Source organism: Gymnodraco acuticeps, unplaced genomic scaffold (assembly GCF_902827175.1).
Source record: "Gymnodraco acuticeps unplaced genomic scaffold, fGymAcu1.1, whole genome shotgun sequence".
NCBI classification, from domain to species: domain Eukaryota; kingdom Metazoa; phylum Chordata; class Actinopteri; order Perciformes; family Bathydraconidae; genus Gymnodraco; species Gymnodraco acuticeps.
The window spans coordinates 356,274-370,823 of NW_022992199.1; the positions used below are offsets into that span (position 1 = coordinate 356,274).

A 14,550-nucleotide genomic window follows, 5' to 3' on the forward strand; every position below is an offset into this window, starting at 1 on the left:
TATGCCATTTTTGTCATTTTGGTTAAGAAAAATCACTTGTATAATATTTAGTATTATATTTTGGTTCACACTAGAAATATTTTATATTACATTTTTCACTATTTAGAATTTTTTATTTTTTTTTTACATTTTGAATAGAAAATGAAATTCCATAGTAATGCATGCGGGTCATTTTTGACCCACTTATGGAAGCTTGGGGTAGTAATACAAACACTACAATTTCTTAAAATGTATAGAATTTAAATAAAAAATGTGAATGGTATGATATCCAAAACATGTTTTTTGAGGAATAGCTGGAATATGAAATGATAAAAAAATGTAATTACAGGGTCAAAAAAGACCCACTTATGCATCTAAGGGTTCAGAACGATTTGGAATACAGGACTTTTATTTGTAACAGAGTATTGATGCAATAAAGTATTGCAACTTTTCTAAATATTTGAATAATTTGTCCTTATAAACTTTTATGAATGTTTCACTTAAAGGTGGGGTAGGTACACTTACCTACCCCTAAACAAATAGGATAAAATCATATTGAACTACTTATTTTAGTTTTTATCCCCAATGTTTTATCGTTTTTACTGAACAGTGTTTAGTTTAGTTCATTTGTTTATAGTGTCGTTGACAGTCCCCATTGATCAACTGTCAAAACAGTAAATGGGGCAGCTTTAGCCAACATTGCTAATTTCCAGCTGTTGTCCCCGGCCAGATGACATTAGACACCCTTGAAAACACAATACATCAACAGCATTAGTTATAAAGAAAGGATGAAAGACAAGTAGATAGAGGCGGAAGTTTAAACTACACTTTAAACTAGTGTGTCAGGCTGTCCCTGCAGGTGGAAGGGGGCAGAGACACACCAATATCTGTCAGTATGGAAACACCTCCCTCCCTCTTTCGGTGGGGCGTTCAGAGTTGCACTCTTCAACTTTTCAGGATCTCTGCTCAAAGTGTCCCGCGTCCTGCCATGCGGGGACTGTAACGCTTTTTTCGGATTGCTGCTGTGTTTTGTGGCGCTGCTGAGACATGGCTCCGTTTGGAAAAAACTTCCTGAAAGCTCGTCAGAAAAACAGGTAATTTGGCGAGATTTAAGTTTCTAGACGGGAAACCTGTTGAGTGTGAGTTTTTCTTACCGAGTTCTGTCATTTGGAAGTAGTTGAGGAGGGAGAGATTACGCACAACGCAGTGCGCATCGATTAAGGGGTGAGCTGCACAAGAGGGGCAAATGAGGCTAAACTTTAAAGGCAGTTTAGTTTTTCACATCCGAGTCATATGTCTAGTTATACAGTACATGCAATCAAAGTAAGCAAATAGTTACACGTTGATACTGTGGGACATCAAATACACCCAAGTGCATCATTAAATAACATTAGAAACCACAGGGGAATACGAAAAACCTCCCAGGAATATTAAGTGATAACAAAAGTCCAATGCAATGTATTTAAATATCTTGTTTATCAGCATAAACCCAACATATATTCCGTTTTATTATGATGTAAAAGAGAAAAGCAACACATCTACATTTTAATGGCCGAAAACAGCATTTCCTGCCGTGATTAGCATGAACAACAACTTCTAAAGCTAAACATTTACTAGTAAAATAGTTGACAACTTCAATGTTTTCTCATAAATTAAATCAATTAGTGTTTTAATCACTGAAGCCGTATTGTATCAACCAGGAAGTAGTGTGTGTGTGTGTGTGTGTGTGTGTGTGTGTGTGTGTGTGTGTGTGTGTGTGTGTGTGTGTGTGTGTGGTGTGTGTGTGTGTGTGTGTGTGTGTGTGTGTGTGTGTGTGTGTGTGTGTGTGTGTGGGTGTGGTGTGTGTGTGTGTGTGTGTGTGTGTGTGTGTGTGTGTGTGTGTGTGTGTGTGTGTGTGTGTGTGTGTGTGTGTGTGTGTGTGTGTGTGTGTGTGTGTGTGTGTGTGTGTGTGTGTGTGTGTGTGTGTGTGTGGTACTTGTCAAAGTACACTGTACTGAACATAAAACTACAGGACCTTTTCTTGCTCTGTAATTATGTCAAAGATGTTTTAATACACATTTCATCTAGGACACCAGACCAAAAGAAAATTCACACTTCAGGTGGAGAGAGATTGTGTCATCAACACTTGTATAATTCGCTTCAGCAATTCCCTTTACTGGATATATCGGCCTTTTGATGCTCCTGCTGGGATCAGCTCTAAAAAGATTGGGAAATTAAATGTCACTTGGTAGACGCTTTTATCCAAAGCGACTTACATACTCAATACTGTGCAATTTGGGGTGAAGTGTCTTGCCCAGGGACACAACGACATGCTGACTGCAGTGGGACTTGAACCTGTGACCCCCTGATGCGAACACCAACGCACAACCCACTGCGCCACAGCCTCCCTAAATGTTCTGAAACACAATCTGTCCTCTGTTTTTGTCACTTAAATTCTATTTGAGTTCTTGAATGCAGACTTTTGTTGTGTAGAGTTGGTAAACTGTTAGAGTAATTAGGTCATGATCCAATCCGTACAGAGTGCAGTCCAAGCCAAGTCTGGATCAGAAAGGTTTCAATTATGGGTAAAGAACTTTTTTACATTAGCTTCACTCATGAAGACTTCTTTACCACCAAACTCAGCGGGAAGGGTTTGGATTAAGTTCAGAAATAAAACGAACGTTTAAACTAAATTGCTGTTAAGTTGTTTGACAGTGGCACCCACAGATGTATTTTCACATCACACACAGCGCTGAGATTAAATATCTTTGATAACTTCAAACAGTCTCACTGAGGCTGTCTCCAGTCGATGTCTTCCTTTTTTCATGTTGTGTAGTAATTACTCTAGCGGCACCTATAATTACCTCAAGTGTTTAGATCTGTAGATATGTCAAACGCTTGATTTCGGAGCTGCAAAGGAATGACAAGATGATGTGGAGTCCGTTGTCTAACTTTTCAGTCGGGGAGTCCTGTGTGTCACACTGGTGTCTTTTAGTGAACCAGCACGTACAGTTCTCAAATGCTTTGAAATTAAATGGTTGCCAGCCAGTGACAAGTGTGACCAGAGCAATGCAGCAGCATGACAGTGATGTGCACCGGACCAATTAGCCGCCAAAATTGTTTGGTTAACAAATCAGCAGGCCACAGCAAACAATAAAATGATCGTAATTGTGTTGGAAAGAGGGTGAGCCATTTATCTTCACTGAGCAATAGCTCATTTGGTGATTCGCAGACATGCATGGGGGGAGGGGGAGGGGAAATAAGAGGGGTGGGTGGTATCACAGAGGAAGGGGAAGAGGAGGACAGGGGTGTGTTGTGTCTCTGTTCACAGATGCCTATCAGAGTGGGAGAGTCATCCCAGAGATCAACATATTGAGATAGAAAAAGTGATGTTATTTCCTCCTGGTCCCTCATCCTCTTTCTGATAAGAGAGGGAGGACGGATCTCCTGTCTACTATCTGCTCCACTACATTCTCTGTGTAAACAAACCACCCAGCGGAAACACCATTTAAACACTTTGCTATACATCTATCTTGTTTTGAGAAGGAACATTGGGATTTGAGCCTTTGCAGACATTTCACATGCACAACAACCTTTAAAACAGACTACAGCACATGTGTCAAACTCAAGGCCCGGGGGCCAAATCAGGCCCTTGGTGGATTTAATTTCGGCCCGCAGGATAATTTCTAATTACTATTAGATCTGGCCCGTCGGTATATTGCACGCACCCCTTCACTCCATCCTGAGGGTCTCCTCAGCTCAGAGCCTGAGCCCAAACATTGATGAACTTGCACCCAAGATGAGATGCCAAGTATCTGAGCTAGCATCACAGAGCAGCACACTGAGTTCAATGGATGTTTCCTTCTGCACTTTCTCTCTCACGACAGCAGGGCATGTTTGGTTTTCTCTTTGAGGGAAATAGTTTTGTTGAAGCTGTTGTTGGCCTGTGGAGAAATGTACTCATAAGAAATGACTCTGGAAAAGCTGCAGATAGAGCCATAAGAAATGAATGCAACTGATTATTTAATGTTGTTTTTATAGGCAATAATTTAAGCTTTGTTAGTTCCAGGTTTAATATGTGCAATAAGTTCATTTCAATAAGTTCTGTAATAAACATTGAACCAGTCCGGCCCTCGACTAGTACCCATTTCTTTATTTTGGCCCACTGTGTATTTGAGTTTGACCCCCCTGCACTAGAGGAAAGGGAAAACCCCAAAAAGCATAATAGGGCCTCTTTAAACTAATATTGTGCTTCTATGAAAGTGAATGGCAGTCTGTTGGTCCACCACTTTGGTCCAAACTAATATATATCAACAACTATTTGATAGATGAGCTCAAACACCTTCAGTGATCCCTTGACTTTTGTTCTAGTAGTTCTAACATGTCATCTGTGGTTTTATGTGAAATGTCTCAACAGCCAAAAGATTGTGAAGCAATTTTGTACAAAACATTAATTTTTCCCTCAGGGTGAATTGCGACATAACTGTCCTACGGTTACATTTGTATCAGCATGTCAAAACACGTACGCCGAGTTCAAGTCTCACAGAGCATATTTGTAACCTCTTAGTTTAGTTTTACAATATTTTTTTTAATTGCTCTGAACACCACAAACATATTCCCAATGACTTTGATTGTCTTGTAGCTGGCAGCGGACATTTTAGATATACTGTAGTTATCCGAAAATGTGAGAAAAAACAGGAAAAGCTTCCAAAACTAGTTGTAAATAAGAAAATATGTTTGTGTGTTTGTGTGAACCAACCCTTTATACAACTCGCCTCAGGAATGATTTACAGTCATCATGTTTTTCTTCAATTATAATCTACAATTGCAGTGTTTGTTTTACAGCTAACCTATCATTTCACCACCACAAGCTAAATGTTTATTCCATCACAAGAAAAATCCAATCCTGTTGACCTAAAGGGCTACAGGTTAAATTCTATGATATGCTATCCGACCTTTGTTTCTGTTTAAAATATCTGCATCATATAATCTTATCACAATTGATCTGAGAAGACACGCTGAGACACTGGACAACTGTAAACCTGTCATTTGTTATGACTTGTTCAAACCGCCAGCATGCAGTCCTCTGCGGTAACTTGTGGCTTGCAAATGTATTACACAAAAGGGATTTGTTCATGTCTACAAGGTTGTCATTACGAGTATTATAATAGGTGAGAGCAATGCCACCATGGTGGAGCTGTAACGTAGTCATCCTACGCAGAAACGTATGCGGAAAAATGATATCATTTGAATGTGGTTTTTCCTGTCTCACTCTGGATCTTAGCTTGTAAATTCAAACTGAGGTCAAACGGCTTCGCTCAAGTTTCCTGGGTTCACTCAAGTGTGAGAAGTTGAGGTGTAACCCGTCCTTTGTTAGCATGCATCCTTACTTTGACTATAACTTTATAAGTAAGCATTTCTATTAATCTTTGTTATTCAATCGGCATCATTTCAGATTTGTCTTTGTCATTTGTTTCCCTATACGGGCGCCCTCACTCGTTGCGCCTGGTTCCACAGCGTAATCCCAAACTATGAATATAAAATGGCTCCCAAAGTGTCAGCCCTTATGAACACTCAGTATTAGCTGTGATGCAATCAGCCCACTGATGCATGCAGTATCTGTGTTTGTCCTGGCAGAGTGTTGACTAGATAACGTTAGAGGGGATATTTGCACTGCCAAACACTGACGCCAACTGTCTCAATAAAATGTTTGTCCTCTGAAAATAAACATTGATAACGTGAGAGATGCTAGTGCACATCATGTTTTTTTAACGCTGAAAGATTCTCATTGGTCGACGGAGGTAATGAGAAAACGTAGCAGTCATCTAAAGAAATAAACCAGAGGCCATGTTATGAAGCCTAGCATTCTTGGAAACACCTCAAAATGTGGCATTTAGTTACTCCAGCATTCACAGCCAAACTAGCCTTCAGCTACATTGATAAACTAGCTAGCCTGCTGACAATCTACTATCATGAAAGTCATGTTCATGAATGAATGAAACGTTTTATTCCTTTTTGTTTGTCCCTCATAGTTAACCACTTCGCTTACTTGTGCTTCCCACGAAAGACACATGTAATAATTGACAAGTCACAGCAGCAGCTTATTTTTAGCACTGCTAAACATTATGTGTAACTCCAGACATAGATTTGTCAACACTTGTTCACATTCACGTGGAGCTGAAAACGGACCATAGTGACCACCGGTATGAAATCCATTTTTCCCCTTCCTCCCTCTGTCTATTGAACTGTGGTGGCAGGATGTTGTGTGAGCGTTGGTGATTGTGACCCAGGACAAATGCAGGTGTTTCCCTGCCTGCTGTACCCTCTTCCTGCACAGCTGAGGGCTTGGGTCATGCTTTCTGAAATATCCAATTGTCTGTTTATTCACCTGCGGGTTCAGATATGACCACAGACACATGTTATCACATGTTTAGGCCAGTGTAGTGTAGGGCTGCTCAATTAATCATATTTTAATCGCAATTACGATTATGGCTTGCAACGATTACAAAAACAACGTAATTGAAATAAAACGATTATTTTTTTATTATTGGTTTTTCAGTTGAATTATACTTAAAGTTCAGAGTCATCAACTGTTTTTTTCTCCAATAAATTGATGTTTTCAAAGTAAATGGATAATCGTTTTTAATAATCGTGATATCAATTATTGACCCAAATAATAGAGATTATGATTTTTGCCATAATCGAGCAGCCCTAGTGTGTGTACTTCACATTGATCCAGTGATGTTTATCGGCTATGTGTTGCCTCTCCTGTCCTCCTTTTGCCTTCCTTTTGCCTCATGTATTCTTTCACCAATCTTCTATCCATTTATTGCAATGTAGCACATCAATAGTTTTTGGCTTTTCACGCCTTGAAACAAAGCCCTTTATAGTTTGTATTCCTCATTACAGCTATCCACAGGTGGGAAGATTATAAAATAACCTTCATTGTGATTGTTAATGCAGCCTTTTAAATGGTGTAGCTAAAAACTCAAATGTAACATATTAAATCAGTAAGTGTATTATGTATGTCCCACTTAGTTGAGTGCAATTATAGAGAAGGATATGCTACTCTATGATGAAGTACTAAACTACCTCATCTGTAACATGCAGTTGTGTATCAGCATAATAAGTCAATTTAATTGCAAACGTGACTTGGGAAAAGTTTCACCTTATTTGACTTGTTAACCTCTTTATATTGTTTAACTTTATACATTTTGAAGAGGTAAAACAATTCACATTAAAAACTCAGATACAGTAATAAGGAAATATTCAGTCTTTATAGTAGACTTTTCTTTTTTCTTATCCTCGTCATCATTTCTAGAAATCTAACTTGTATCGAGATCACAGGGTTCTTATGACATTGTATGGATGATGTAATTATTGAGGGTTGCAGAGCTGTTATGATTGATTGCATTATATTCTACAGGTGTGGTCCTCCCACTGTTTCCCTCCTGAGCAGATTAAGCGTTTTCAGGGTTTCCATCATGACTCAGTTGTAGTTTAAAACTCTGCGGTTAAAGTTGCTGGGGTTGTTGTCTTTGATCGCTTGAGGCTTGCTAGATTTGTTTGTCCAACGCATAGCTCAGGTATTTGCTCTGCCTCGCTCTTCTCCAAGGGTCTCCATAACCATTAACCAGCCTGTTGCATTGTTGCAAACGTATCGCATTCCTGAGACCTTATTCACCGCCAGTTTCAACAATGCACCAGTTGTGTGTTTTCATGCCGTGTGGGAACCAAAACACACTGATATCAGACTGTAAAATCAGCAAAGTGAGATAAATTCAGCATTTAAGTTTCCCCCTTTGAATACTTCTTAATACATCTCACTTGCCTGTGTTGGCATGCCGTATCTGATCTTCAGGGGATGTGTATTTCTGTCCACCCTCGTGACGATCAGTGGATAATGTGGGCTCAGTCAGCCAAGGTTATCTCCACAGATAAAGACACAGGAGTAACCTGATGCAAGGTTCAGGTCTGAAACCATTACTGCATACCAAGGGGAAGAGCAACACCTAACGATAATTAGAGTTGTAGTCACCCGAACCCTAATGATTGTAAATGTGCTGTATCTTCCAATAATCTTTGAGCTGAAATACCAACTGGAAACTATTGGCTAAACAAACTTGTGGCCTTGTGGTTTCTTTCCACTTTGGTCCGATAATGTGAACAACCATCTTGCTGAGCTTCAGATAAACTCCCCCCGTCGATTTTCTGAGTGAAATCCCTTTTTTGGACTGCTTATGAAAGTCCTCATTAACCAGGATTACATGCACTTTAATCTGATTTATTACTGTTAGCAGTTTCATGTATTGCCTGTTTGGAGGGGGGGGGGGAAGGAATGTTGGCCTGCGGTTTTGCAACCAGTCTGCAGTTCCCTGAAAGAGGGAGAGTTTAAGTCTTCGTCTCTTGGTGATATCATAAGACTAATCCGTCTCTGGTTTCTTTGAGATTGAACTGTCTGTAATTATGGGAGTATTAAGTGTCGCTTCTTTTTGTTTTCAGAGTAGGCTTTCACTTTAAATGTGAGACAGAAACTTGGCAGCTACAACACATCAGAGTTAACCTAATTAATCACTTAAACATGTTATATTTTATATAAATAATAACACGATACATCATTGTTTATCTTGGAATCAAATAGAAAAGCCTCCAAAAGTTATCTACTTATTTGATTACTTGTTCATGTTGTGAGCTGCATTGCCGGTGGATATCATAGATATTGTGTCCCGGATATTGCTGGCAGTTCATTAAGTACGTAAAAAATCCATATCGTCATATAGGTACATTTTTTAGCAAGTTCATGGTCCAGATGAAAAGGTAATGGGGTTAAATATCTAAAAACTCAACCAATAAATGATAATCTGTGACGATGAGTCCGTCTCACATAATCAAACCGGGAAGCACAAATGTAGTTTTCTACTCTTTGACCTGATAGAGAACCATCAAAGTAAGATATATTTAAGAAAATATACTACACACTAACACTAAGTGTTGTCTAAATCATGAATATGCGTGGAGTGTACTTAAAACTGCGGCTGTGTAACTTCGGTTTACAACTAGTGAATCATTTGAACAGAACATTGTGTAAAATAAGTTATATATAAATATAATTAACAAAGTTATGCAAAACCAATTTGATTGTGTCTGTCAGATGACTTTTGTTGCATGTCATCCCCTCTCTGTACCCCCTCCTTTCCTGTCATCTCTTATGTCTGCTATCTGAAGAAAGGTAAACAAGAGACGCACTACATTTAGCTTAACGATAATGTTAGCATGCTAATACACTAACACTGACCAACATGCTGGTGTTAAGCAGGTATATATTTACTATGTTCACCACTTTAGATTTGTCTGTTAGCATTCTAGCATTTAGTAAAGAATAGTGAGGCTGACTGCTAAATGCTAAATGGACTGTACTTATATAGCGCTTTATCCAGTCTTTAAGACCCCTCAAAGCGCTTTACATACTACATGTCATTCACCCATTCACACCCATTCATACAGAGCAGTACCACTTGCTCTAGGACCTAACATTCACACACATTCACACACCGTTGGCCATCGGGAGCAACTCAGGGTTAAGTATCTTGCCCAAAGATACATCGACATGTTGACTGCACGGGCTGGGATCGAACCCACAACCTTCTGGTTGAAAGACGGCCACACTCCCTCGCAGCCACAGTCGCCCTATATCATTCAATTTGCTGATATTTGGTCATAAAAGTACCAGATTGAATGCGATCCATTGGTCATTAGTCCGGACATTTCGCTACAAAATATCAACCTTGTGGTTTTAAAAGTCAGGGCATTACCAAAATAAGTAGGCTTTTTTCTCTCGGGGCATGAACATCTGTAAATAACTTTCTTGTGAATCCATCCAATGGTTGTTATGTATGTCAGTCTGTGTCGACCAATCAAGAATCAGAGCAACATTACTATTTGTTGCGCTATTACGACGTAGAATACCCGGCGTAATATAATATACTTTAAAAGCAAATTTGTTTTACATTTGAGTGTTTGTGAAGACAAGATGGATGAAAATGATGATTTCTTAAAATGTTTTTTATTCAACAATGTTTTGGCTTTATTATACAAATGAAAGCAAAGAGGCAGACTGGAATTGGGAGAAGAACGAAGGGGTTATGACATTACAAAAAAGGCTCCCTAAAATCTGCTGTATATGTTAATACTTCAAAATGTCAAGATTGCTAAACCCATTGTTTATCTGTTTCTTTAGGACAAAAGATGCCGAACTTGTGGAAGGAAAGGAGATTCAGGTTACAGTCTGCAAAGAGGAGAAGGTTGTCTGTGGAGTAACCAAACACACAACATGTGAAGATTTGATTCAGGCGCTGCTGGAAGACCACAAGTCAATCCCAGAGAGCAAGAGGCTCCTGCACGGGGAACCCAAAGACTTCTGTCTGGTGGAGCGCTGGAAGGGTTTTGAGAGAGCCTTGCCTCCTCTCACCAGAATCCTGAGACTCTGGTACGCCTGGGGTGACCAGAGACCCTTCATCCAGTTTACTCTGGTCAAAATAAGCGATTTTGTGCCTCAGCCCGCCAAGAAGGCTGGAAAGCCAAAGGGCGCCAAGCCAAAGCGATGGGAGCACGGTCAGTTCACCCAGCCTCTGCCGGTGGAGAGGCAGAAGCGCCTGGTCAAGAAAGCTTTCCGGAAACTGGAGAAAATTCACAAGGAGAGCAAGAGTTCCCCGGGTTCTGACGAGGTCGACCGGATGGTGCAGCTCATTCTCAACCAAGACCACACCATCCGGGAGCAGATCCAGCGCATCAGGGATCTGGATTTGGACGTCGAGCAGTTTGAGGTGCAGAAGGAAGCCGAGAGTTCATCGGCTCAGGCTTCAAGTCAGAGTTTGGAGGCACACAGTGAGGAGCAGCTGCAGGAGTACCTGTACACGAGCGATGGGGTGGAACAGCTTGATCTGCAGATTCAAAGGCACCAGGACCTCATCCTCCAGCTGTCCCGGGACATTGACTCTGAGCTAAGGAGGGCCGACTTCCCTCTGAGCCAATATGAGGACAGCGAACAGGAAGGAGCCGCGGCTGCTTCCTGGATCCCCTCGGACACCGACGAATCGTTCTACACAGCTGAACTCGAGAGGTTGCAGGATGAAGTGAAACACAGCCTCTTCACCGGCGTTGCCCTTCACAACCAAACTGCAGAAATAGACAAGCAGCTGAAGTGCTTTGACGCTACGCTGGTCTCCAAGGATCAGGAATGCTGGCAGCTGGCTGCTCAGCTGAGCTCAATGCAAATTGGGGACGGAAGAAAAGAGGAGGAGTCCAGTGTCGCCCCTCTGAAAAGTGAGACTCAGTGCAGCGTCTCTCAGACAGTGAAACTCAAACACAGCCTGTCCCCTCTAGACATTACAGACACAGACTCAGACACTGGGATTAGCTCCACACACAGCCAGGACTCGCTGTCACCGTGTCTGGACTTCCCTCCCCCCCTCGACACAGACGTTTGAACAACCCAGTTGACCCTGCAGTTTATTGTTCTGTATGCACTAACCCCAGTGTGTGCCTGACGTGTGTTATCATTACATTCATGGAACAGGGCGAAGCAACGTTTTCTTCTCAACGATCCCGGACTATTATTTAGGAAACACGAAGGTAATTCAGCTGGAAACATTTAGATCAGACAGAAAATGATTGAGCAACTTTGGTGACAGTCGTTTTTAATGAAATGTGTAAAAGATGTTTGGTATCGGCTTCTCAGATGTAAGTTCATGTGGATTTGTTATCAAGGTATTGCAAATATTGTTTGTGTTTTAGGCGGCTGGTCTACTAAATATTGTACGGGAGCGGATTAGGGCCGCAACAAAGGACAGAATTCTGTAATTAAAGTCAGATTCGAACATTTTTTTTATTAACATCTGTAAAAACATGAAAATAATTGATAAATTATTATTCTTTATGGTCAGCCGTATTTATCGACAATGCTATTTTCTTAGCAAACTATGATTAGGCCTCTGATTCTGATGTAATGAAAACATGCAAGGGGACACACTGGAGTTATGTGTGTCCATTACTTTTGATGTTGGCTGGGTTTCCAGACTTGTAAGTGTACATTTGTTCACCAAAAAAGCAAAGACTACTTCCTAGGTATAACCATCCTTAAGGTGTATTACGCTTAGTTACGTAAGCATTGTTTTTATAACACTCAATAATGGCGAATGTATGCTTTTTTCCCTTTTGTATGTTTTAAGCTATTAATGAAGCTGCACTTCTTCGTACACACGTATAAGTCTATTAACAATGTTTTATATTAAAACAGATAGATGTCTTGGATGTAGAATTGAAGATGTGTAAGAAACATTACATTCCTCCTGACTACACTGTAAATACACTGCTGTATCCGCTATAAATGATTGTTTTTTATGACACAGGCACGATGTGTAAAGACAAATTGATAAAAAAATAAATATTTATTTAGAGATGAGATATTATTACTATGACTGTTTAAACTCGGGGGCAATAATCTCTATCTGTCACTTACCAAGACTTTGTATTAAGGGCCATTATGACACAAATGTCTGGACAATATCTGTTCAAACACACAAATGATGTAAGAGTTAAATGTGCATTTCAGCTTTCGTAATAAACACTAATACTGTAAATGTTGCAAAGAGTAATCACTCGGTATTGTTACTTATGATTTCTTCCAAGTTAGCAAATATGAATTATTGCCATCTACAAGAAGGTACAGGGTCTCATGATTCAATTATGGTTCCCTCAAGTACTCTTTTGTGCAGCTGTCAATCCTAAAATTCAATACAGAGTTTAATGACATTACATGTTATTTGTTAGATGCTTTTAAACAAAGCCTCCTAGGTCAAATGTACTTAAAATGGTCTTAAACATATTATCCTTAGTGATTGTTATATTAGAGAGGCCTTATTGTGCTTTTTGGGGGTTTCCCTGTCCTGTCGTGTGTTATATAGGTTTCTGTGCATGTAAATGGTCTGCAAAGGCCAAAATCCCAAAGTTCCCCCCAGAGGGAGTTTCTCTCCCAAACACTCCCTGCCTGAAATGCCTCCATTGGACTCCTTTGTTTACTTCTGTAACATAATGACATCACTATATAACACTTAGGCTTCACATTGTGGGTGATAGAGATGTGTCAGAAAATGCCCCGCCTCTTAGTCGAAGTGGTTGACCAATCACAACAGAGCCGGCCAGCTAACCAATCAGAGCAGACTGGGCTCTGGTTTCAGACAGAGGGTGAAAAGAGGTGCTGCAGCACAGGCAGTATGAGACAAATAAAGAGCTTTTTGAACATTAAAGCATGGAGACATGTAGAGACACTACATACTGATATACACCTGAACATCAGCAGGAGAGGACTCTTTAAAGTAGAGACACTACATACTGATATACACCTGAACATCAGCAGGAGAGGACTCTTTAAAGTAGAGACACTACATACTGATATACACCTGAACATCAGCAGGAGAGGACTCTTTAAAGTAGAGACACTACATACTGATATACACCTGAACATCAGCAGGAGAGGACTCTTTAAAGTAGAGACACTACATACTGATATACACCTGAACATCAGCAGAGAGGACTCTTTAAAGTAGAGACACTACATACTGATATACACCTGAACATCAGCAGGAGAGGACTCTTTAAAGTAGAGACACTACATACTGATATACACCTGAACATCAGCAGGAGAGGACTCTTTAAAGTAGAGACACTACATACTGATATACACCTGAACATCAGCAGGAGAGGACTCTTTAAAGTAGAGACACTACATACTGATATACACCTGAACATCAGCAGGAGAGGACTCTTTAAAGTAGAGACACTACATACTGATATACACCTGACATCAGCAGGAGAGGACTCTTTAAAGTAGAGACACTACATACTGATATACACCTGAACATCAGCAGGAGAGGACTCTTTAAAGTAGAGACACTGCATACTGATATACACCTGAACATCAGCAGGAGAGGACTCTTTAAAGTAGAGACACTACATACTGACATACACCTGAACATCAGCAGGAGAGGACTCTTTAAAGTAGAGACACTACATACTGATATGTACCTGAACATCAGCAGGAGAGGACTCTTTAAAGTAGAAACACTACATACTGATATACACCTGAACATCAGCAGGAGAGGACTCTTTAAAGTAGAGACACTACATACTGATATACACCTGAACATCAGCAGGAGAGGACTCTTTAAAGTAGAGACACTACATACTGACATACACCTGAACATCAGCAGGAGAGGACTCTTTAAAGTAGAAACACTACATACTGATATACACCTGAACATCAGCAGGAGAGGACTCTTTAAAGTAGAAACACTACATACTGATATACACCTGAACATCAGCAGGAGAGGACTCTTTAAAGTAGAGACACTACATACTGATATACACCTGAACATCAGCAGGAGAGGACTCTTTAAAGTAGAGACACTACATACTGATATACACCTGAACATCAGCAGGAGAGGACTCTTTAAAGTAGAGACACTACATACTGATATACACCTGAACATCAGCAGGAGAGGACTCTTTAAAGTAGAGACACTACATACTGATATA

General features: G+C 40.2%; 1 protein-coding gene across 1 annotated transcript; it reads left to right on the forward strand.

The window, feature by feature from the left end:
• The first annotated feature begins 910 nt into the window (after positions 1–910).
• On the forward strand, positions 911–12,600 carry rassf9 (Ras association domain family member 9). The gene is made up of 2 exons (XM_034205538.1): positions 911–1,073; positions 10,196–12,600. Exons 1-2 carry the CDS (start codon positions 1,027–1,029, stop codon positions 11,442–11,444), a joined length of 1,296 nt encoding a protein of 431 aa, XP_034061429.1. The 5' UTR covers positions 911–1,026; the 3' UTR covers positions 11,445–12,600.
• Positions 12,601–14,550: the final 1,950 nt, after the last annotated feature.